At 45.0% G+C, this 24,117-nt stretch overlaps 1 protein-coding gene and 3 pseudogenes across 3 annotated transcripts in view; 3 read left to right on the top strand and 1 right to left on the bottom strand.

Moving 5' to 3' along the window:
- Positions 1-23,213, bottom strand: part of LOC149362659 (uncharacterized) — a 176,227-nt gene extending 153,014 nt beyond the window's left edge. For all 3 annotated transcript variants that reach the window (XM_089573153.1, XM_089573157.1, XM_089573154.1), the window contains exons 1-2: positions 22,987-23,213; positions 20,270-20,355 (exon numbers count right to left, since the gene is read on the bottom strand). In XM_089573153.1, the coding sequence (XP_089429279.1) occupies positions 20,270-20,274 (5 nt within the window). In that variant the 5' untranslated portion in view covers positions 20,275-20,355; positions 22,987-23,213. The remainder of the gene's footprint in view (positions 1-20,269; positions 20,356-22,986) is intronic.
- Positions 339-3,681, top strand: LOC149362662 (uncharacterized; annotated as a pseudogene).
- Positions 7,164-9,139, top strand: LOC149362661 (uncharacterized; annotated as a pseudogene).
- LOC149362660 (uncharacterized) lies at positions 12,550-17,502 on the top strand (annotated as a pseudogene).
- Positions 23,214-24,117: the final 904 nt, after the last annotated feature.

The following is a 24,117-nucleotide window of genomic DNA, read 5'->3' as shown; positions in this document are numbered from 1 at the left end:
TCGTGATCGGGAACAGCAAGTCGCCACGCTGCTTCAAGAACTGCAAACAGCTTCACGTCCGCTAGGGCTGTAATAGGAAGGCCTGGATGACACGTCAACTTTTTGTTGAATGGCTGCAGGCTTGGGACGCTGAGTTGGGCAACTCGGGCCGCCGAGTTTGCCTTCTGGTAGACAACAGTTCGGCCCATCAAACGACTTGCAAGCTGCAGCACAATGAACTGAAGTTTCACCCGCCCAACACCACAGCGAGACTGCAGCCCCTTGACCAGGGTATCGTAAAGGCATTCAAGGCAGGCTATAGGAAGCTACTTATTCAACGGCTCCTCGTAAACCTCTGCATGGGAACCGATCTCAAGATTGACCTGCTCGGCGCGATTCAGATGATTACCAGCGCTTAGAGCAACATGAAGCAGGCCACAGTAGCCAACTGTTTTGGCAAGGCAGGCCTTGAAGTGGCTGGAGATGAACGTCCGGAAGCTTTAGATGACGATGAGTGCTTGGACGACGTGTTTCGTGACTTGTCCAATTTTCCCGGTGCCGTCCCGTCTGAAGTGACTGTTGAGGACTTCATTAACGCTGACAGCGAAGTTCAAGTGGTAGCCGACCTCGCTGATGAGGACATTGTGGCCGGAATAGCTGGCATTCAAGACGGCGATTCCAACGACGACGAGGGCGTGTTGTCACAGAAAGGAGTCTGTGCACAGCCATTCAAATGGCGTCAGCGTTCTGCCTGATTCAGCGCTGTTGCGGCAAAATGGAAGGCACTGGGCTCTCGCACCTGGACAGTCTCGAGACGATTGAGAAAAGTGTTTTCAACATTATTTCCCAGAGGAAAAAGCAGCCCAAAATTAGTGATTTTTTTTCCGGAAAATAAAGCGCTTTCACATTGCGTGCCCATACTATGTGATTCGTGGCTGTTCCAAACGGTAAGCCACAATTTATTATGATCGCGAGTGCGGTTTAGCCTATATCTGTATATCGAACTTTCGCTATATCGAACTATTTTCCGATCCCGTTCGAATTCGATATACCCGGGTTCAACTGTAATGTAAATATGAAGTTTCCTTGTTGTTTCAAAACTCTTTCAGGAGTCCCTCGTCGGAGCTTCGGCCCCGACCTCAGCGTTCCTCGAGGCAAATCACATACGAATGCGAGCTGGAACGTGCAAGTTACAAAGCACCTCCACACACAACAGCGCCGAGCCACCTGAGCTGGCCATCATAAGCAACAGATATCCGATTCCTGGGAACAAAGCAGCAGAACACGCACATATCCTCAGGCAGCGGTGTAGCACGTTCAATGCCAGAACTGCTGAGGCAGCTGAATGTGTGGTGGGCATCAAAGACTAAGGAGAAGGCATGAATTCACAGAAAATAACATGCTTGCAATCGTGGGATCTGACGCAGCTCGCTGCAACGCTCCTGGGAGACAGTGGTGGGACTACAAAATGCACACAGCGAATTACCCAGCGGGGTCGGCCCCGTGGGTGGTCCGCTCCGCGCCACGATACCTGATGAGGAAATAAGTACTGGGAGGGGGGGGGGGGAATGTAAAAACCGGTTTTTACATTTTAATTTGTTATTCAGGCTAAAACATGTGCTATGACTACCATGCTGACCATCTGCAGCTCCCTTGACTACACAGTGTCGATGCTACAGTCGTAGATTCGTAAAATTATGCGTCAATAAAAAGCAGACTACTTTTCTTGCACTGTCACTTAGAACAGCCTTTTCTGTGTCATTTCTTACGTTCTCTCTTTTTTGCTGTTCCTCGCTTCCTGGCACACCCAGTTATGGGGAGCATATATCAGTGTCCGGTGGCGATAGGGCAGCTTGATCCTGTTTTGGATCGGCTCTCGATCGCGATCGAAAGTGCCCCACGGCAGGTAGTAGCCAGCCACGCCGTTTCAGTCCACAGAAGGTTGAACTTGGTGCCCCGCATTGCACTGGCACAGAAAGCGAGCATACAGCACGAACAGAATGTCATGGAAGATTTACCGCACTGAAAGCATGGATTGATTTTTCAGGGGGAAAAACAGTGCCTTTATCGCGAGCGTAAAAATGCTGTATGTTTCGTGCATTTGACACAGCTACCAGTACGAAATGTGTGCCTTATTAACTCCATTCATTTATAAATTCATGTAAAGCAGAATTACCGCATGTGTGTAGAGTCCACTGGGCGGCGCACTAGTGAAGATTAGACGCCTCGTTAATCTGGCCTGTTTTCATGACGCAATCTCGCTTGCACAGTAGGTTTCGCAAGAAACCACATTGTAACTACGCTAACTACAACTGTGCTTCATTACAAATGGGGTGATCGCAACACAACGCTTCCATGATGATTCGAGGCTCATTCAGAAAACATTGCTTATTTTTATCGAACGAGTGCAGTCGCTGATATAGCAATAAGCTTCTTTTATATTGAACCGACTTTTCAAAAATCGCCTCTACCGGGTACTGCTATTCCGCCACTGTAGCGGGGTTATCGAAAGGGAACTCAACAAAAATTCTGGAATTAAGATTTTTTTTTTCAAGTAAGGTGATATTTTCAGACAGTTCTACAGTGGTGCAGGTTTATTTAGCGAAGCATCAAAGGGCATGCGCTTGCAAATTTGTTACCTGAAGTGTCTTAATTGGCTACACAAGCACAACAGCAGTAAAAAGTTCTATCCTGATTGCCGATAAAGTTAAGCTACTCCATTTAAGCCCGCTGCACCCTACGACTCGTCAAATGTCAAACTGGCCACAGAACTATTCCGCTTAAGGAGCGGCATGTTTGAATTTTGACCAATCAAGGAGTGCCGCAGGCTTAAATGGAGTAATTTTACATTACTGGGGCCCTGCTCTAGCAGGTGCTTTCTTTCCATTTCCTGTGGTAGCATGCGACGACCAGCTCAATTTAATTTAAAGCATGCAGCCCATTACTAGTCAAAAACTACTTTGGCCAACTGCATGATTGAATTTTTGTACCAGTCTGTAAGTCGTCCCCTAACCTGTGCAAGATTCTGCCTCGTAGAGCTTGGCCGCTTGTGTCCGCTAAGCACCACATGGCTACGATTTTGAAGTTACCGGAGGTCTGAGCGACACTGATGGTATTTTCAGAAGCATGACAATCTAACAACCAGCCCAGTGGTGACTAATCAACTTCAAATATTCTTTTTTGTGGCCCAGACATTTATATGGCATACACAGCAAAACATATAAAGCTTTAACGTGTATGTGGTGTAGGATACAGTCAGGAAAATGTCGTACAATTCATTGCACTGTGCACTAATGCATTAATAAAATGTTTAAATGTTTATAACAAAGGCATCTGCAAACAACTGCTAGTGCCTGTAGCATGCAAGTTACATTATGCAACTGTCAAGTGGCTACAATTGATTACTAATAGCCCCAATCATCTCTAGTTCGCGGACCAGGTCTGGAGTATTTTCAAGCAAGGGTCAGCGCGGACTTAGCGGCAACACTGGTGCACATTTGGCCATGGATGTCAACTCAATTTTGAAGCTCTGTCAAGCAGGGTATGCACTTGATATCGCGGAAATTTTTTTTCGTCTACTTCTTACTTCTGAGGACACTTAGCATTAATAACTGAAATCTTTATTGCGCAGGCGAGCTCTCCACATGCGCCCAAGGCACGACTCCGGCACATTGCCACATCGCCAGCGCAGCTGGCTCGTAGGCGCATACTGCTAAGCTAGACTTCCTGCAAAATTTGTTTACTATCATGATTTTTTGTCATTTTTGCCAGACTCCAGTGCTGAAATTGAACAAATATAAGACACGCCACAAAATCCATTCCAATATTCATAACACTAACATACCGTGTGTAAATAGGGGCCGCTCCAAACATTTCAGAACATTTAAGGTGCTACGTGTGCATGTTTAGCGCAGTCATGTTACAGATGTTGCTCCTCCAATGTTGTCAGGAGAAGCATTTAGCTGTCCTCATACATTCTGTGATGCCCACTTTTTCAGGAAAGATGTTACGCATGTTAAAAAACACATTTCTTATGGTGTTGCCACAGCATGTTGTTTTGTTAACTGCAAGAAGTTTTCAAACACGAAGTCTTTCATATCTCATCTCGTGTAAGTCGCTGTTATAGCAGCAGCTTGTGTCCGAGGCACAGCGTGGCACGATGTGAAGATTTTGCTGCACCTAGCAGTGTAGATGAAAACTGCACCGCAGTCTTGGCAGACAAGAAATGCAGTCCAGTTTTTAATGAAATTAGAACCATTTCACCCTGTACCGTCAACTGCGGTGCACAGTATCAGTACCGAAATTCATTCTATGAATTTATTGTCCGTATACCACTGGATGTTATTGGTCAGATACTTCACGAACACAACATAGATGACGAAGCATCTGGCAAGATTTTCTCTGCAATAAGCAATGAAGAAACCCCTTTTAATACAGTTGGAGATGTGCTGCGAAGTAAATGTGCACGGCACGACTTTTATAAAAAGGAATTTAAAATGATAGAGCCAGTCAAGATGATCTCTAAGAATGAACGAAGTATTCCTTATGTGCCAATTAAGCAGTCTCTTGCTGCGATGCTAGCAGATGTCACAGTGAAACACGCATTAAACAAGGGCACTGTTTACGACAGCCAGTATCTTTCCGGCTTCAGTGGTGGAACCCTTTGTAAAGAGTCTGCCAACTTACTGCAGAACAGTGGCGCTATTCAGCTGCTCTTGCACCAGGATGCATTTGAAGTGGCAAATCCACTTGGATCGGCAAGGAAAAGGCACCGTTAATGAATGTATTACAATATTGCCAACCTTCCTTCACACACTACCACAAAGATGCATAATATTCAGTTAGTGATGATTTGTTATGAGTCGACACTTGTGAATCTAGGTCACCATGCTGTGATGACAGTTGTTGGAGAACTCAAGGACCTCGAAGAAAATGGAATTATTGCGGGAAGTGATCACTTCAAATGTGCCTTGGTTGCTATCCTGGGTGACAATTTGGGAAGCCATGGAATTGGTGGCTTCACAGAAAACTTCTCTATGTCGAGGTGGTTTTGTCGATACTGTGAGATCACGGAGGAGGACTTTCTGAACAACCCTCATTTAGTGGGGCTACAATGCTCACATGATGAGCATAACAACTGTGTGAGCATGGCCGAACAGGGTCGCTATGACTTGGCAAAAGGAGTGAAATTTGACTGCTTTTAATGCCTTGCAGTCTTTTCATGTTACATCTGGGCTGCCACCATGTGTTGCTTATGATATTTTGGAAGGGATTGCTCCATTTGATTTGTCACTAAATGTGAAGCACCTTCTTCATAAAAAAAAATTGGTTTACAGTTGCGGAGCTAAATGAGCAAATCAAGGATATATCTCTGAGCTATCGGCACGCTAAAAGCAGGTCAGCAACTCTTATGAATAACAAGAGCCGTAAAGTACATGGGAAAGCAGTTGAAATCTATTACGTGATAAAACTGCTGCCTATTCTCATTCATGATAAAATAGCTGACTGTGAAGACGAGGTACGGAGCTTGTATTTGATGTTAAAATCTATTACTATTATAGTTATGTCTCCCAAGCTTCATATAACTCAGGTTGAGTACCTTATGGTTCTTCCCCCAAACAGAAATCTAACTTCACTCGAACTTGTATCGTGCTTGGACTTGACTACGGTAAGTCAACTTGAAGCATCAAGTCAACTTCAGGACCCCCAAGTTTGGTTTCGTGTTTCATAGACGCTCAACCTGACTTGCTTCGTCAAGTGAAGCACATGCTTGAATGCGAAGGCGCATTGCTCGCACGGGGAAGAGAGTATTTAACATTCTATTATAATAACGCACGTTTTACTCCTATAAAACAACGCGTGTCGTTCAGCAATCATAAACAGGCACTAGGTATGAGTGACTTCTGCAGAAAAATGCCAACAATAAAACCACATTCCAGTGCTACCCGCCGCTTTCGCTTGAATGACGTCTTTGGTTGGCAACGTGTCCCACATTGAGCCAAATCTAGTTGAGCCGTAGCCAGTTTTTTCCACGTTGTTTCTTTTCTGTTCACGTTGACCTACTAGCAAGGCTTGTTTATCTACGTTATCCACGAGAGCAGAAATCGCGAAATGTCGCAACACTCCGAAGACTCGGGCTCTCAGCGGAGACCAGCGCCTCGCTTCACATTTGAAGAAAAGGAGCCGGTAACGGCGCTGGTGAAGGCGCATCAGCACATACTCGAGTGCAAGAAAACGGATGTGTCTTCGCTGGCGAAGAAAAACGAGACTTGGATAGAAGTTGCAAGAATTTTTAATAGCAACCACGGGGTGACCCGACGCGACCCTCACCAGCTTAAAAAATGCTGGAACAATACGAAGCAGAAATCAAAGGAAGAGGATGCGAGGAAACGGAGAGATCGCCATAAGACAGCTGAGCGCAGCTTGCAGGCCGTTTACAAACGCTTGTTCCTGCATGTTTCGTGTGCCATGGATAAGAGCGTGATTATTCTACTTGGTCTGCGTAAGCAGCATGTGCTGGAATGCATAGTTTTAGGAACGGTATAATAACGCGCAAGTTGGCACATAATCACGCTTTCTGCGAAGTGTACTCTGCTTCATTTACGAATGCAGATAAATGCAGCCTGCTTTAATCGCGTAAATAATGCGCAAGCAGTATCCTGTACAGCCTCCTTGTTTTATAAAAACTACAGAGAATGTTTACTACACTCGAGTCAGCGCAAAAGCAGAGATTTCTGCTACATATAGAAGACGACGATGAGCGGGCAGTGGCATGGGATGGAGCGTTCGCGTCAGGCCGGCAGCGAACAGACAACGGACTATTCGTACCGCTGACCTAGTTCAGACGCCGTCAACACTGGCGAACTTCATGTTCATGAGGAAACTTGCCGCGCGATTGACAGTTGCTTGGTACTATTGAAAACCCGGAATGCTGTGCATAGAGCAACCTGCCTTCACTCGTCCCTGACACTATTCGGACTAGTGGCACAAAAATGGAGCGAAAACAACACCGGACGCATTGATATGCCTTCGGTTGCTTTTGTACGGGACTTCATGAACAAAACAGTATTTTAGTGGCACATTTTACATCTATTAAAACTAGCTTCAATGTGTGCTATGTTTTTTTTTTCTTTTCAGGAGAACAGCCAGCAGAGAGCATAATAAGCCCGCAAAGCGAGCAAGTGATGGCTGTTGCCAGCCACATTTCAACGCGTGCTGGCAATGAAACAGACTCGGACAGGGGCACTGGCCTCTTGCCAGTGGCAAGTTTGCCTGTAGTTAGGCTCTTGCAGCCAATGGTCAATGGACCAGGCGATATGGAGTTCCAGTACACAGGTAGGGCACTTTGCATGTTGTAGGAAGTGAGCACTCCTCGTATTCCTTTTTGATGGTGACTCTTTTCAATTTTTTTTTATTGTCTTTAATCTACTGTGAGGATTAAAGGGTTCAGCTACAGCAAATTATAAAAGTCTACTGCATTCATTATGACATTCTTACCTGCTTATTTCGTATTTTTTGAGTCTGGTTTGGCATTCCTGCATCTCTTTAAACTAATGTCAACTTTAATGCAGTTTCATTATGCATGCACTCCACATACATTTTCATATTTGTATGTACTTTGTGCATACATAATAGTGCTTGAGGGATAAGCTAACAACATTCTTGTTCTGAATAATGCTGCAGCTTGCCCATGGGCATTGCTCGAAATACTTTTGGAACATGACTGCTAGTTTGAAGCAAACTGTGTTTTGCATTGCAGAGGTTTTACTTGAGGAGTGTTTTCTGTGGCCCTGAATTTGGTTGCCTACAGACGTGCTTATTATGGCAGACTGAAAAGTAGCACTAGTGGTGGCAGTGTGTACACAAACTGTGCAGTAACATTTATGGAGGCAGCATCAACAATAAAAATTTGTTGCACAACACAACACTCAATTGTCACATGTGCATACTCTATCTGTACAATGCACTATATTAGATAAACAGAAAGGAAGTTGCAATACTAGCTACAGGAGTGGCACTGCCGATGTAACACAACCACACTGCAACAGTTTGCAGTGACTTTCTGATTCAGGACTCCTATAATGAGACCCGAGAAATAGCAGCTTTGTACAGTAGCTTACATGCACCAATCATAGGCTGTGCCACAGGCTGCAGTATTCTTCACTTTTCTTGTATGCCCCACCTTAGCATTGGTATCGCATATATGCGGCTAAGGAGTTTGACATTATTTATAAGGAAACCTTTGCAAAAAAGCACAGGACGAAAGGGAGAAACACAGAACTGCTAAGTAGAAAATGTACTAAAATTTAAAAAAAAAATGAAATCCACTGAAAGAAGGAAAAAGGTGCAGGCGCAGAATTAAAGAATAACCACATGTGTAAAAACCCTGGGCCAGCACAACTATCCATGCCATATTAGCAGAAAAAAAAACAAAAGTGAGGCCATGAGGCATAGCTCAGAGCGAATTGCGAAGAATATAACAGACCAAAACAGAACACCTAAACCGTGGCCCCAAGATGCAATGGCAGTTATTTGGCGCTGAGAAAGGCAACTGATGCCTCACCTACTTCTAAGGAACATTATAAAGGTTTCGTTATAATGTCTGTTTGCTAACTGACCCAACAGTTTGCACTATTGAGGTAGGAGGGTAATGTATTGTTAGCTTAGATTTATTTTCCCACTAATTTTTACTTTTTGCTTATTACAGAGGAAGACTGGGAAGCTCCTCCTGTTGACGAGGAGCAGCCATCAACGGCTCCTGTTGGCAGCTCCAGAAGCAACTGAGCAGGAGAGCGGTGCCTTTTATACACCTGCAGAACCTGCCGATGCTCCCAGCACAGCTGCAGTTGCTTCTGGAGCTGACACTTGCACTGCTGCTGAAGCAGTGGCCACTGGCGACGGTGGCAGGGCTCCGAGAGGGCGGATGGCCCTTTTGGAGAGGTCTCTGGCCGACGAAAACGATGTCAGAGCCTCTCTACTTCGAGAAGAACATGCAGTGCGCCTCCAGCTGATGCGGGACGACCACCAAAGTCTTCTCGAAGAACGCAGGGAGAAGAAAGTTTTGGACATTCAGGAAAAAAAACTAAAAATTGAAATTCTCCAAATAGAAAAAGAAATCTAACTGGAACAGCTTCGCAGGCTGCGAGAGGCCCCAGAATAAAACAGTGCCTACAAGTGAAAGATTCTGAGAAACCCTGCAATAGTAGTACTGGGCACCTCCTCTTCAACCCAGTAATAGTACTGCGATTAGTGTGGTGATGATTGTCATTAATGGAGTGCATATTGCTACCGCGCAAAACAACGCAGGACGAAGAGAGGAAAGCACAGGACAAGACGCGTCTTGTCCTGTGCTTTCCTCTCTTCGTCCTGAGTCGTTTTGCGCGGTATCAATATGCACTCCATTATCAACTACCAACTAGCCCGCCTTCACTTGTTAGATGATTGTCATCTTTTGTGCACATACCTTAACTCTTTCGGGACCGTGGTCTGGATGTCATACAAAAATGCACGATCAAATTCCGCGCGCTCTCAAGCTGAAAATGAATGCGCTAGAACACGTATTGCCATCTAGTGGGGTCGTTGAGCGTCTCCAGTTTTCGTTTTTGCGTAGTTTTCCTCTCTCGCAGCAGGTGGCGACGTAGGAGAGATTTTAATCTTGGCGCGGCGGCGGCCGAGATTCAGAAGCATGGCATCAATGTCGCGTCAGGCCGCGCAAAGAAAGAAGCGTCTGTAGCGCTATTCAGCTGCTTCGACTGCGGATTTTTCTGATCCAACGAGCAGCGAACAGTCTGAAGATGAGTTTTCAAGCTCCGACTTATTTTATTTATTTATGTATTTTTATTTAACAATACTGTCAACCCTCGTGTGAGGATCCTTACAGAGAGGGTATAAAAATTTCATAGAAAAACAGCACTATTCACAAGCATTGAATACATCAACACGAAATGGTACATCATTCAGTCAAGCATCAAATGGCACTTTCAAGCAGGTGGTTACCCAGAGATTGTTCGAATTCATGCACATCACTCTGTTCCACAACACTCATTGGCAATTAATTCCACATTTCAACTGCATGAGGGAAGAAGGAATGTTTGAAAGTTTCACTACGGGCGCTGTAAAGATGAATTATCCGACCATGATTTGTTCTAGAACTCCGTTTGCCTGGTGCTTGTACGTATGTTTCCTTCTGAATATTTGTCTGTCCTTGGAGCATCTGGAACAATATCTTCAGCCGATTTTTTTGTCGTCGTGTTTCTAATAAATCCAGGTTACAGGAAGAGAGCATATCTGCAACTGAGTCTGTCCTTCGATATCGGCAGCAAATAAAGCGTACTGCGTACCTCTGAACTCTTTCTAATTGTTTCTTTAAATAATTCTGTTTAGGACTCCATACTACTGACGCATACTCAAGGACTGGCCTCACAAAAGCTTTGGCCTCGCTGCGGACTTAGAGAGTTATCCAGCAACGCAATCACAAGGACAGTCAACTAGTGTCCGAAGGTGAGTAATAGTTTCAGTTTCCGCTCTTGAGTATTCATGCGGGATCACTATATGTTCTTGTTATTTTTTGTGTTTGGTAGGGTTTCCACAACCTACGCCAACCTGCCCCCGCGGCAGAAGCGCATCCAGATTTCCCCAAGCGGGAACCTGGTGTGCACCTGACAGAAGATGTGGGTGTGGCACACTCAGAAGCCCCACAAAGAGATTCCTGACCGCCCTGGACTTCTTTTTTTCTCGGCCGAAGTAATCGAAACGATTTGCGAAAACACCAATAAATATGCTTGGATGAAGATCTTGGAGAAGCCCACTCATGCCCATCCCGATGGGTCTTGGGAAGAAGTCACTCCAAGTGAAATGTTAACGTTCATTGGCCTTGTATGTATATATGGGCATCTTGAAAGCGCCACGAATCAAGCTGTACTGGAATGTGGGAAGCCTTTACCATGGTCTGCTGCCACTATGAATTATGCTGCGGCATCGCTTCATTGCACTCCTTGCGATTCTAAACGTCGCTGACTTGGACGATGCAACGCAGCTATCAAAAGGAAAGCTTCGCTTCGTGTGGTGGCTTCTGCAGCACATGAACAAAGTGTCGGCGAAGCTCTTTCAGCCTCATTGAGACCTGTCTGTGGATGAGCGCATGGTGAAGTCTAAAGGCAGATCACGGATATGGCAAAATATATCAAGGATAAAGTAACCAAGTGGGGCTACGAGCTGTGGGTCCTTGCCGACCCTGACACCGGGTATACAGTGCAGTCTGCTGTATACACAGGCAAGCGCGAGCAGCCAGGGCCCCACGGGTTGGCTTTTGATGTAGTTTGCCAGCTGTGAGCAGAATGCTTTGGTCAGGGGTATAGAATACTTACGGACAACTTTTACACCTCAACGCGCCTGTTCAGTCACCTCCTCAACCGGAAAACATTGGCTTGCGGAACTACGCGAAAAGACCGCTGCGGATTCTCTGCTGAATTGAAGGATGCGCGCTGGGAAAAAAAAGTTAAAAGAGGTGAAATTAGATGGTTGCGCGCCCAAGAAATTCTCTATCTACAATGGAAAGACCGACGACTGGTAAATATGATGAGCACAACGCACACAGCCAACGAGACAGTCACCGCAAAAGGAAGACAAAAAAGTGGAAGTACCTGGACACAAATTTCCATCCCAAAGCCTTTGCTAATTCATGATTACAATTCTGGAATGCTTGGAGTGGATAAATTAGACCAGATGATTGGCTATTACAATGTACTGATGAGTAGCATCCGCTGGTGGAAGACCCTCTTCTTCAACTGCATCGACATTGCATGCGTGAATAGCTTTATACTTTTCCAGGAATACTGCAAATTACACCCAGAAGTCCCTGAGCTGGCCAGAAATGCTTCCTTTGACCATTTAGCTTTCCGGGAGGAACTGATTCAACAGCTTCTTCATCTTGAAGGAGTCAAGCAAGCTCGTGCTCCTCCACCACCACCCGCAAAAGCCCTCACTTCACAAGCCTGAAAAAGTGGAGAGACGCAAAAATTGCAAGCTCTGCTATCAGCAAACAAAAAGTGAGGTGAAAGCTACGGTTTTCTGCAGTGACTGCAATGCACATTTGTGCTTCAATGCTTCGCGGAACTGCTTCCTCGCGTGGCACAGCGAGCGTACACAGAAGTGAGTGGTGAACAGTGGTGTGAGAAATCACACACACAAAAAAAAATGTACACAAGCCTGCAAGGTTTTTTTGTGCCTCAGAGTTATTATAGAGGTATTGTAGCACATTTTGTATATTCTGGAATTTTTTTAGTGCTGTTTTTTACTTTCATATGTAAAAATTTCCAAGTTTTTTTTTGTTTCCTTGAAGTGAAAATTTCTATTTTGAGATTTTTTTTATATCGTATAGTTTGTTCAGTTATTTCAATTTTTCTACAATCATTTAGCTTCATTATGATGTATGTTTCAACAAGATAGTGCAAACATTTATTGAATAAAAAATATTTTCAAACATGCATCAGAATTGCCTACTTTTGAGCGGTCCCGAAAGAGTTAAATAAACAAAGTTACAACTCGAATGTTTTCCTTCTTTACCAGAGCATGGAATCTGTGGCACCAGCAACAGGGAGAATAGTTCTGGAACTCCCTGAAGAAGAACGTGTAACTCTTGTAAATTATTTGAAGTCAGAAGACTACTAACATGAAAACGACCTCATTTACATAGAAACTGATGATCTCAAACTTCACTTGAAATTGTTCTATGCACGTAAGCTCCTTAGAGGGCTCAAGACCAGTCATTAATTGTTGCAGCCACAAGCACATCATATAGGTGGCTGCAGGAGTTTAAAATCAACTGGGCAGAGCTTCCAAATCAGCTGATTGCTGAATGTAAAGAGGGACGAAGGCCAAATCGACAGATGAGGAGCCAACTTGTGAATGTGCTTGGGGCAGCAGTAGCAAAACATGACCCATTGCCTCGGATGGCAGCAGTGAAACATAATGCACGACTGGTGACTATAGAAAATCCCAAGTCATTTGCAGACATGATGTATGCTGGGGATATCATTGGCGATGGCGCCGCTTTATTTTCCCAGCAGCTCAGCATGTTCCTTGAGAACAAAAGATGGCCAAATCGAAATGCGAAGAGAACTGACGATTTGTCAGAGCAGGTTGATCAACCTGCAGCAAAGATACCAAAAGGGCCAACTGACTTGTATGGCTGTGTGGCCTGGCAGCCTGACTGCGACCAGGAAACTTGGGAGACTCTCAGTGAAAGAAAAGGTGTCTGCTATTGCAAACCAGCCCATCTTGTGAGGATGTTTCGAGGCTGACGGCAGATGCATATGCTCTGCAACGCAAGGAGATTAATGAAGGAAGGGTCACTATGCCAAACATACAAAGTTCGTCATGTGTGACGGACCAGCTGGCATCATCTGCAACGGAACAGTAGTTAGCTATGTCTACCGATCGGGGTCCGGATACCGTAAGATAGTTGCGAAGGGAAGAGGAGCCGCCGGTCAACTCCTGCCGGCTCTCAAGGTGGCGGAAGATGAAGAGGATGATGAACTTGAAGTCCCAGAACTCGGAGCTATGCCTCGCAATCGAGACTCGCGATGCATGGTTGGACTTTAGTATGGGGCACAACAACAAAGAGAAATTTAAACAGGCTTCTAGTAATACAAAAGCGAATAATTCGTCATATTGCGAATATGGAGCCAATGGCCACTACAACGAGTACCTTTAGGTCATTTGAAATACTTCGTATTGAGGATATTTATGAATTCCGACTATTGAAAGCATTTTACTTTTCCTCCCTTACTACAATAAATCAACTAATGTCATTAGCATCACTGCAGTGCCGCGACGCTAACGTACCCACAAGAAACAAAGATTTGTGGGAAATCCCACGGTTCCGAACCTTTTATAAGTATCAAGCGTTATCACACAACCTCCCAATTATACTAAACAAAAATACTCACACTTAAGGTTTGAATAGAAGAGGTTTGAGGTCTCGTTTTTTGTAATTGCTCTCCCCTGGTAATACTTTGTATTGTTATACTGTGTTTTGTTGCACATTATGTTCTTTTTTTTCTTGTTCTGTTCTTGTGCTTTGTTTCATGTAAATCAACTGCACAATATTTCTTGCCACGTTTCTTGAAATGTGTTTTTTGTGTGTTTTGTTTGATGTATGACTTGTGTTATTTACATGGTATAATTTCAGTGCTCTGAATTGTTGTACAAAACTTGAATTTACTGTTGCAAATTAGAGGTAAAATGTCTGTTTTAATTATAATATGTTTTCACTGTAACTGCTATGTAAACGGTCTTCTTGGCCTTAGTCAAGCTGCGTGAGCAGCTTTTAGCCAAGGAGACCCTCCAGGCACTTTCTGGAAAAATAAACATTGAATTGAATTGAATTGAACTATATGTCCACACTGAATCGGCATCTTCCTGAGACGATCCAGAACTGGGCCAGAGCGCGGGTGGCAATGTTCCGACAGCCGCGTCCGGGATCTACAGCGGAATTCCTCAGATCTCACTTCGGAGTTGAAGGCGACGTCCATGCACCAAAGTAAAGTGTGATATCCATGCCAAGTGCCTTGTTACAGGCCAAGTCTTTCACAAATGTCATTCAGTTGAGTGACCAGTTTTCAGTTTGCTTTGCTTCACAAGGTGACATCAGCAGTAGACAACGACGGACAGGCGGTTCCAAGATACTTCTACATCCTGCAATTGCTTCGTGCTTTCCTCGACGAGAACTACAGCCAAGAAGTCTCCTTTCATCCAGCATGTTTTTTTTCATATTTTTGCAGTGCTTATCCCTGTAGGAGATGCGGATGGTTCATTAGAGGTAAAATGTCTGTTTTAATTATAATATGTTTTCACTGTAACTGCTATGTAAACGGTCTTCTTGGCCTTAGTCAAGCTGCGTGAGCAGCTTTTAGCCAAGGAGACCCTCCAGGCACTTTCTGGAAAAATAAACATTGAATTGAATTGAATTGAACTATATGTCCACACTGAATCGGCATCTTCCTGAGACGATCCAGAACTGGGCCAGAGCGCGGGTGGCAATGTTCCGACAGCCGCGTCCGGGATCTACAGCGGAATTCCTCAGATCTCACTTCGGAGTTGAAGGCGACGTCCATGCACCAAAGTAAAGTGTGATATCCATGCCAAGTGCCTTGTTACAGGCCAAGTCTTTCACAAATGTCATTCAGTTGAGTGACCAGTTTTCAGTTTGCACATGAAAAAAAAAAAAAAAAACTCCTGCTTGGGCCAAGCAGTGGCCTGCAGTATTATGAAATAAATCCGTGAGCTATGGCCCCATCTCCTTGAAGAAACCTACTTCTCTGGCATCTTGACACGCTTGTTGGTTTTTATTTCCATGAAATACTCATTCAAGAATCGACATGGAAAGGACCAAGAGTTGTTGACTACATGCTGAAGCTGTCCAAGAATGGAATGCGAGCTTTGCTTCACAAGGTGACATCAGCAGTAGACAACGACGGACAGGCGGTTCCAAGATACTTCTACATCCTGCAATTGCTTCGTGCTTTCCTCGACGAGAACTACAGCCAAGAAGTCTCCTTTCATCCAGCATGTTTTTTTTCATATTTTTGCAGTGCTTATCCCTGTAGGAGATGCGGATGGTTCTAAGGTTCTAATGCCACTTGTGTTCCTAGTGAGAGACGATTCAACTAGTTTGTTCTTTTACATTTCTTCGGATTTCTTAAAATGCTATCGCAGCTGCCACAATGGCACGAAGTACTCACTTACCGAAATGTTCGGTGGTAGTCTTGCATAGTTAACAAGTGGCTGAATGTTTCCAGCGTTTAGTTTGTGTACTGATGTGTGCAGTTTCCTTCTTGTATAGCACAAAGAAATGTGCCTAATTACCTAATATTTCAGTGTTATTTCCGAATAAATTCTGTTCATTCTTATAGTTTATTGTCTATGGGCCTCAAACAAACAAGGGAAAAAAATTTCTTTAGACTAGCATGTCCGTTAGCTTGGAATTATTGAGTCAAGTAAATCTATAGTCTTCCAATTTTATAAACTGCATTTTCATCTACTTCTGCTGAAATGATGCAGTACCTGAGGTATAAAAAGTGCCTAGATGACAGCAGGACCCTTAGAAGTATAGTTATGACGTACTATTTAGATGCATGTGTCTGATCCCTTTGATGTTTTCTTTGGAGTCTAATAAACGTGTGGCTTGTGAATTCCGCAACACTGCATCTTGCTGTCAGTGGTGTGTATTTGTCATTTATAGAACTTTGGCACAGAACATAGCTTGTACAGCATATTTTATTATTGTATGATATAACCCGATTTTGTGTAACCTGACTCTACTTAGCAGGACATATTCAAAACTTAGGAACGAGGCTAGCCCAGGATGAAAGGCTAGATTAATTGCTGCTTCACCTTATGTATGAGCACTTTTTAATAATTAAACATAATAACAATGTGCACGTTTGGTCGATAGTTTTCCATTTTTATTCGAGTGCACAAAAAATTTGTAACTCAGTAGCAGTACTGTACACGTACTTATCCGAATCTAGGCGGATAGTTTTTAAAAAAAAACGAGATGTAAGACTCCTATGTCGGCTTAGATTCGAGGATTTCATTTCGAGGTTTCGTATTCGTAAAATACGTAAAAAGTAGCACGCAGGTGGCGCCCCCACGAAACGCCAACAAAAACAGCACTGTAGCCGTTACTATCCGCAGCCGATACCAATCAAAGCACACACGAGCATTGGCTGCCATTTTGGCCTTGTTCTGTTCTCGTGTGGTGGCGTGAGCACATTCGCAACAGTAAAGTTTTCATTCGTGGTTTTTATCACCGACACCATGGCACCATACAGGCGGTGCCATTACAGCACCATCTTCAAGCAAAAAGTTGTGCTCGCTCCAGAGAACTCTTTAAACCTGCAAGCCGTTTGGGACTTCGGCGTGGATGAAAAGAATGTTCGCCGTTGGAGGGGGCAGCGTAACGAAATTTTTGCTTGCGCGGCAACAAGAACGGCTTTCACAGGCCCCAAGAAAGGCCGCAATCCAGAAGTGGAGTTAGCACTGGCCGAGTTCGTGAAGTCGCGGAGGTCAGCGGCACTTCCAGTGACCACGGAAGTGCTGCAAGCTAAAGCAAGAGAGCTGGCGAGAGAGCGAAGTGCCCCCCGGGAACAGTTCAAAGCCAGCCGGGGCTGGTTGCAGAAGTGCATGAAGTGCTTTGGCTTCAGCCTCCGACGACATATGTCCATCTGTCAAAAGCTGCCGGGCGACTTTGAAGAGAAGCTGATCACATTTCAGCGGTTCGTTATAAAGAAGAGGATGGAGCACGGCTACGCCGTAGGACAAATGGGCAACGCTGACCAGACGCCCGTATGGTTTGACATGCACTGTGAACGAAAAAGGTGCAAAGGAAGAAAAATTCGCTCGGCCGGATACAAGAAGCAGCACATGACAGTAATATTGGGCTGCACGGCGGATGGCCACAAGCTGCCGGCGTATATAATTTTTAAACGGAAGACTCTTCCAGCTCGGGAAGAAACGTGATCGTCCGCGCCAACAAAAATGAGTGGATGGTGAGCGATATGGTTGAGGAGTGGATAAGAATGGTTTGGCAGCGGCGTCCAGGGGCCCTCTTGGCCAAACATTCCCTCCTCGTCCTGCACTCTTACCGTGGACACCTGACTGACGGCGCAAAAGCTGCGCTTTCCAAACCCGGTACCGATGTCGCCATCATACCTGGCGGCATGACAGGCCAGGTGCAGCCTCTTGATGTATGCCTCAATAAGCCTTTTAAGGATCGGCTGCGGAAGTACTACATGGACTAGCTTGGTGAACAGCGCGAGCTTACACCAACAGGTCGTATAAAGCGCGCCTCACTAGGAGTAGTAGCCAGTTGGATAGCTGCAGCCTGGGATGACATCCCGGAAAACTTTGTTGCGCGCTCATTCCGCAAGTGCTGCATCTCTAATGGCAGTGAGGATAGTGCACTGTACGAGGAGGCCAGCGATAAGGAAGTCAGAGATGATGACGAGTGAGCGGGTTCCAGGCAATAAATGTCGTTTGCATGCTGTACCTCTTCTTTGCAGTTGTTTTTTTCAGCCGGCCTACAATCAAGGTAAGTTTTTTTGTGGCCTTCAACTTTCGGGTCTCGGCTTAGAATCGTGGCCGGCCTAGATTCGAGTAAATACGTCACCTTGATGGCCAAGTGCTGTACTGACAGTTATAGATAATTTCAAATTGTCAAAAATTCGTGAAGTGATAAAAACAATTACTTAAAATTGACAGCTTGCCATCACAGACAATCAAATGATATAGTATTTACCCAATTCCAAAGCACACCATTTTTCAGGGAAAATAAATCCTACAATCGCATGCGCGTTGGATTCAGGTACAAACCGAAACTGCCCCATAGCTGCCCACCATAATCGCCATTATACGATGTGGGAACTAATTGCTGGCAACCATGGGAGCACGTTTGCTCGTCGTTTTCTGCGTCGCAGGAGCCATTTTCAACCGGTGTGGCGCTTGTCATTTCTGTCAGCGAGCGTGGCACAAAAGAATTCACGGGACGAACCGCCTCGCCTCGCTTTTGCTGAATTTACAACGCGAGTAGCAAACTAAAGCGTCGTCCGTAGCGCGACGGTGGTGTTCTTCGGCGGGCTCTTCGTGCGATATCGTTTTTGAGAATGGACGCAGCGGCCACGAAGAGAGGTCGTGTCCGCCACGAGAATAGCTTTAAGCGCAAAGTTATTCTGCATGCAGAACAGAGTGGCAACAGGCATGCTGCCCGTCATTTTGGCGTGCCAGAGACTTGTGCTTGCAAATGGCGAAGACTGAAAAAGTCAATTTTGAGTGCAAAATGTCAAGCAAAGGTTGCCACGGTCCGCAAGTGGGGAGGTTTCTTGACCTTGAAGATGAGCTGGCTGACTTCACGCGGCAGCTTCGTGTGGATCACATGCCCGTCACCACCGAGGTGCTCAACGTGAAGGCCCTTGAGCTTGCTCGCAATCGAGGCCTCTCAAGAAGCCAATTCAAAGCAAGCCTGAATTGGATCACAAGATTCATGAACTGCAAAGGATTTTCACTTCGTAGACGGACTGGTGTGTGCCACCGGAGGCTTTCGAAAAGAAGCTAATTTCCTTTCCACAATACGTTCTATCTTTGTGACACAGTAACGCATATTAACTTGGGCAGATTGAAAATGCCAACCAAACCCATCTATTTTGATAATGCCTGCCAGTACCACAGTGGAGTCTACAGGGGCGAAACAAGTTAGAGTGCTTATGTCCGGCAATGAGAAGACCCGGGTAACCACAATGTTGGCCTGTACCACAGATGGTAGCAAGTTGGCTCCTTTTCTTGTTTTCAAGTGCAAGACACTCCCAAAGTCTGTGAACTTTCCACGAGGCGTTATAATACGCCCCAACAAAAAAGGTTGGATAGATACGGATCTCATCATCGACTGCACTGACTGTGTGTGACGCAAGAGGCCGGATGCTAGCTTAGGGCTCCGCTCCATGCTTGTTCTGGACGCCTTCAAGTGCCACCTAGACCAGCGTGTCAAAGACAAGCTTGCAGCTTGCCACACGGACCTTGTGGTGATAGTACTGGGTGGAATGACTTCCCAGCTGTAGCCACTTGATGTATGTATCAACGAGCCTGTGAAAGACCGCATTCGTGCACTGTACAGTGAATGGCTGCCACACCGTCACAGCCAGCAATAGGCTGAAGCGTACGTGAATTGAGGAAATGGCCAGTTGGGTGGCCAAAGCTTGGCTTAGAATTCCATCAGTTATGGTTGTGAAGGCATTCAAGAAATGCAGAATTTATAATGCCATGGACGGCACTGAAAACAAGATGTTGTGGTCGGAAAGTGAGAAGGAGCTGTCCGAGAGTGATAGTGAATGAAGTTCGGGTGAATAAACAGCCTGTTCTCACCTGAAAATATAATAACGGTTGCAAAATGTTTTCGTTCGCGGAAATCACAAGCACGTTAGAAGTGGGGCTTGAATTTTATTTTTTCTTGGTGCCGTAAATTGGGTGCGCGTTGAAATCGGGTAAATACAGTAATTACGGTTCGGTTGGATTTTGAAATTGTTAAAAAGCACATCGAAGTCAGGAAAAAACATTGTCGTTAGAAATGACGGCATGCTGTAACTCAATCTGTATTCAATCAGAAATCTCCAAGGTTAGGAAAAAAAAGACACAACTCAGAGCAAACTTAGCTTGCTTACTTTGACTGCACACAACAGCGAGGGCACCTCACTGCTTCAACCCAATTTGGCCGATGGAGATCAGAAGACTGACTTACCCCATGTAGACTACTCGGCATTCTATCAAGTTCAGTACTCCAAAGGGAGGCTCAAACCGCTGTCTGACCTTGATAACCCATGGCACCTGAAGCACAGGGACATGCAAGTCATAGTCAGTAATGCAAGAACATTTTCCCTGCTTAAAAAAAAGGAAACATTCGACAGAGGTCTGTCTGGTTGGGAAAACAAATTTAATTTAGGTGAGAAAAGAATGCCAACCAAGTTAACAGAACGTCTCGGAAGCTACAAGGTTCCTTCACCAGGTGCAACTGTAGGCGAGCTGCTGCTTGGCTTTCTAAGCCTACATATAGTAATTCGCCAGGTAACTGAATGTAAACCGTGGTGTAGAAAAAAGGAAGTGATCCGAGGGAGCTGTTATCCCCACATTAGTTGAATGTGCCATGACTCAAGTGGGAATTTCTTGGGTATGGCTCGTCCTCCAGTTCTCTGGGTTTAAAAATCAAAGCTGCAACTCTCCCGCAGTCACACCTAATGAACGAACCGAGCAGATTCCGACACGTCGCGTTATCTTGGTTGGCGCTCTTTTCTCCCCTCACTTTTTCTTACAGACTTGGTAGAAAAACCCTACAAATATCACCTCTCAAGACATATCCTCTCGAGACATTTACAGCTCTGAAGAAACTTCAGATTCTGAAACATGGCGAGCGCAGTGCAGAAAAAGGGATTACTGATAAAACAGAAGAAAATAGGCAAATGAAACAAAATAAGCACCGCGCCCTATTCACTTTGTATGCTTAACCTGTACTAAGTTTCTGCACTCTATGTGAGTCATGAAGTGCAGTGTACTAGTGCTTTCCCACACATATGTAGTGATGTCTTTTTCTTTTCTCGTTTGCAAATCAAGGATCCTTCTGATAAGTTTAATGAGAGTAATTACATGAAGCCCATAAAAGGTACTTCATCTTCTTATGGCCCCTACAAGCTACAACTACAAATAAACCAGTAACACTGTTATAATATGCAGTTCCTTGGGTGGAAGAAACAAAGAGCAGATACCTACTTTACACGAATTTCAAAGTAGTAAGCTACAAATGGCAACTGAAATGCATGTTTCTAGCTACCGGACAAGAAATGACATGTGGCAGCCCAGATGGAGTTGTCATTAGTCAGAGAAAGTAGCATGACTCACACTGTCGCACCACCAGTGAGGCCATACAAAATGCCAATGCATTTTTCAGTAATGTTAGCCCCAAAATCACAGGAATGGCTCATCTAGCAGCTTTTCATCAGATTACTTTAAAATAAAACAAAGTACATATTTGTCATTCAATCATTGCCCCTAGGAAACACGCATCATCACTAGGTCAATAGTTTTTGGCTTCCATTCTGCATTGAGTGGGACTACTTTTTTTGGGTTTGGTTTATGGGGTTTAACGTCCCAAAGCAACTCAGGCTATGAGAGACGCCGCTGTGAAGGGCTCCAGAAATTTCGACCACCTTGGCTACCTTCCTTAAAAGGCATTACAAATCACTCTTACAAAACAACTCTCTCACAGCATGATAGCTCATTGACTTAATCCCTACTTCTAGACATATACATTCATCATCTCTGCATCTTCCAACAAGCCAGTCTCTCAACAACAGTCTGTACATTGGAGGAGCCAAAATTGCTCTCGGAGCACGTGTAATTAATCAGATGATGGTAACTTCAAAAAAAATGAATTGAAAACCATCGTACCTCTTTCCCCTGAGCTTGTTTAACCTTAGAATTCAGAAGCCAAAAACCACTACCATATTGCAAACAAGCACACTTACAGTGCTCAACTGCACAGCATGAGAGCAAGTTAGAGGCACATAAAATGATTTGTAACACAGATATGAAATGGCGGATGGCAATAAAACAACCTTGACTGTAATCTAAAACTTCAATTTAAAAATTCACATAGCATTCCAGCGAAGGCAACTCACTGTATTTATAATAGTGATCAGACAACAAGAACCCTTACTTGCCAATCAGCATGACCGTAGGTGAACCCAAGAATTGAAAGCATCTGTCATTTTAAATATCTCCTAACATAGGGACCAAAACTTCACGACGAAAGTGTGCAGCGTGGTCCTGCCCCATAAAGCCGCTTTTCTTTAACACCTTGCCATCACGTGTAGCAGCGCCTTTAATGCTGACCTCTACATTGTGCGAAGTCGCCTTGATGACCAAAGCAGTGGCAAAGCCGCAATACAAATTAAAGCTACGAAGAACCAAGGAATGTCTTCAAATTTTGCACGCTTGACTGCGGTAAATAGCACAATCTGCTGCCTGTTAGCTCTATCAGTGACACATTAATCTCGACCTTCACCAATGTGACGCGGACGTTTAGGGGTGCAGAAAAGCAAATAGCGAACAGCGAGAACGTCGTTGGGAAATTAGAGGTCCCTTGAGCGTACTAACGTCAACGCATGCGTTCACTGATGTCGCAACGCTTTCAAATACACAAACGTTTACACACGTGTGCAAGTACACTTTTCATGCAATTTCCCGTAACAAATATCCCGCCGGTTCTGTGATTTTGCTTCAATCTTCCCGCCAAGCGTTGCACGCTTGTCGAAACATTCCTTCGGAATTCTCAAATAATACTAGATGCCAGATGCAGCCCTAAAGGTGCGTTGAAGTGTTTCCAGACACAGTCCTAAAAGTGCTTTTTTTTTTTTTTAGATAGCGGGGAGAATGGGTTCTTGAAGACAACAAATACCAACTCACCGCCTGAATTCCGATGCCGTTGAAACACTGAAACGGCCGATGATGTTTGGGACTTGTCACAAACGAAAGAAACAATAATAAACATCGATTGTCCTTCGTGCCTTCCTTTTCACCATAAATGTCTTGGTTTTCCCTGCCATTACTCTCGAACGGCAGTAATATCGGTACAGTAAAGACGATGCACGCAGCTCCACAAAACTGTCGCAATCAAGCACGTGAACACCTGTGGCTGGGCCCTGTGGAGACTATGGCTGTTGTTGGCTTGTGTTGGCTATGACGAAAAGAGAAGGTTTTGCTTTAGACTGAAAATGCCTGCAAAAAGCTGCGAATAACAGGGTTGCCAGGTTTGGCTACTTTGCGCCAAATTGGCTACTTTTGAGAGCTCTTGGCATGGAGGAAGGAAAAAGAGAGGAGAGGCCCTTTCCACACAACAGCATGGGAGAAAAATGTGGAGGAAGTCACGTGGTTTTTTTCGCGATCGGGAGGCCACCTAGTCCGGGCAGCTTAGCAACGGCGTCGTAGTTGCTGCTTGCAAGCCGGGCGGTAGCAGACGACCGCGGCGTAGCAGTTGCGGTGCGGCGTACTTTTCTCAACTGCTCGAGTTTGTTTTTGATCGTGCTCACTAGCTTACGTTGGCGCCGTTCACTCATATCTCAGGCGGAATTCGCTGCAAAACTCTCGTTGTTGCGTGCACTGATTTCAACGTGCTCGACCACGATCGCACGGGCATTTCGTCAACTGCGTCACTGCTCGGAGCCGTCGGGAGACCGCCGCTGCTTACTGAGGAGCACTCGCGCTGTTCGTTTACCAGTGATTCAATACGCCGTGCGCTAGAGAGGTCGTCGGCGTATTGCGCGGACGTTTCGCGTCCTGTGCGTGCAGTGTGCGTGTGCCATTCGCGCTCCCGTTTCCATCGGCAGTGAAACCTCGTTGCTATTAGGCGTGCTCTTGCAACGCTCTAGTGATCGTCACTGGTGTTAGTGTAACTATTTTCGTTTTTCGCGATTGCGCTTGTGTGAGCAGCGGGGGCCACGACATCGGTGGAGGGCGATATTTTAAAGGAAGCCGCTGCGCTCGCTTTGCATGCTTGCACGGCCCTGTTATACGCCGCCGGTAAAAATGAAAAGAAAG

This window comes from Amblyomma mixtum, chromosome 2, assembly GCF_055824585.1.
Source record: "Amblyomma mixtum isolate Tamu chromosome 2, ASM5582458v1, whole genome shotgun sequence".
NCBI classification, from domain to species: domain Eukaryota; kingdom Metazoa; phylum Arthropoda; class Arachnida; order Ixodida; family Ixodidae; genus Amblyomma; species Amblyomma mixtum.
This window is presented reverse-complemented; position numbering and strand designations above follow the sequence as displayed.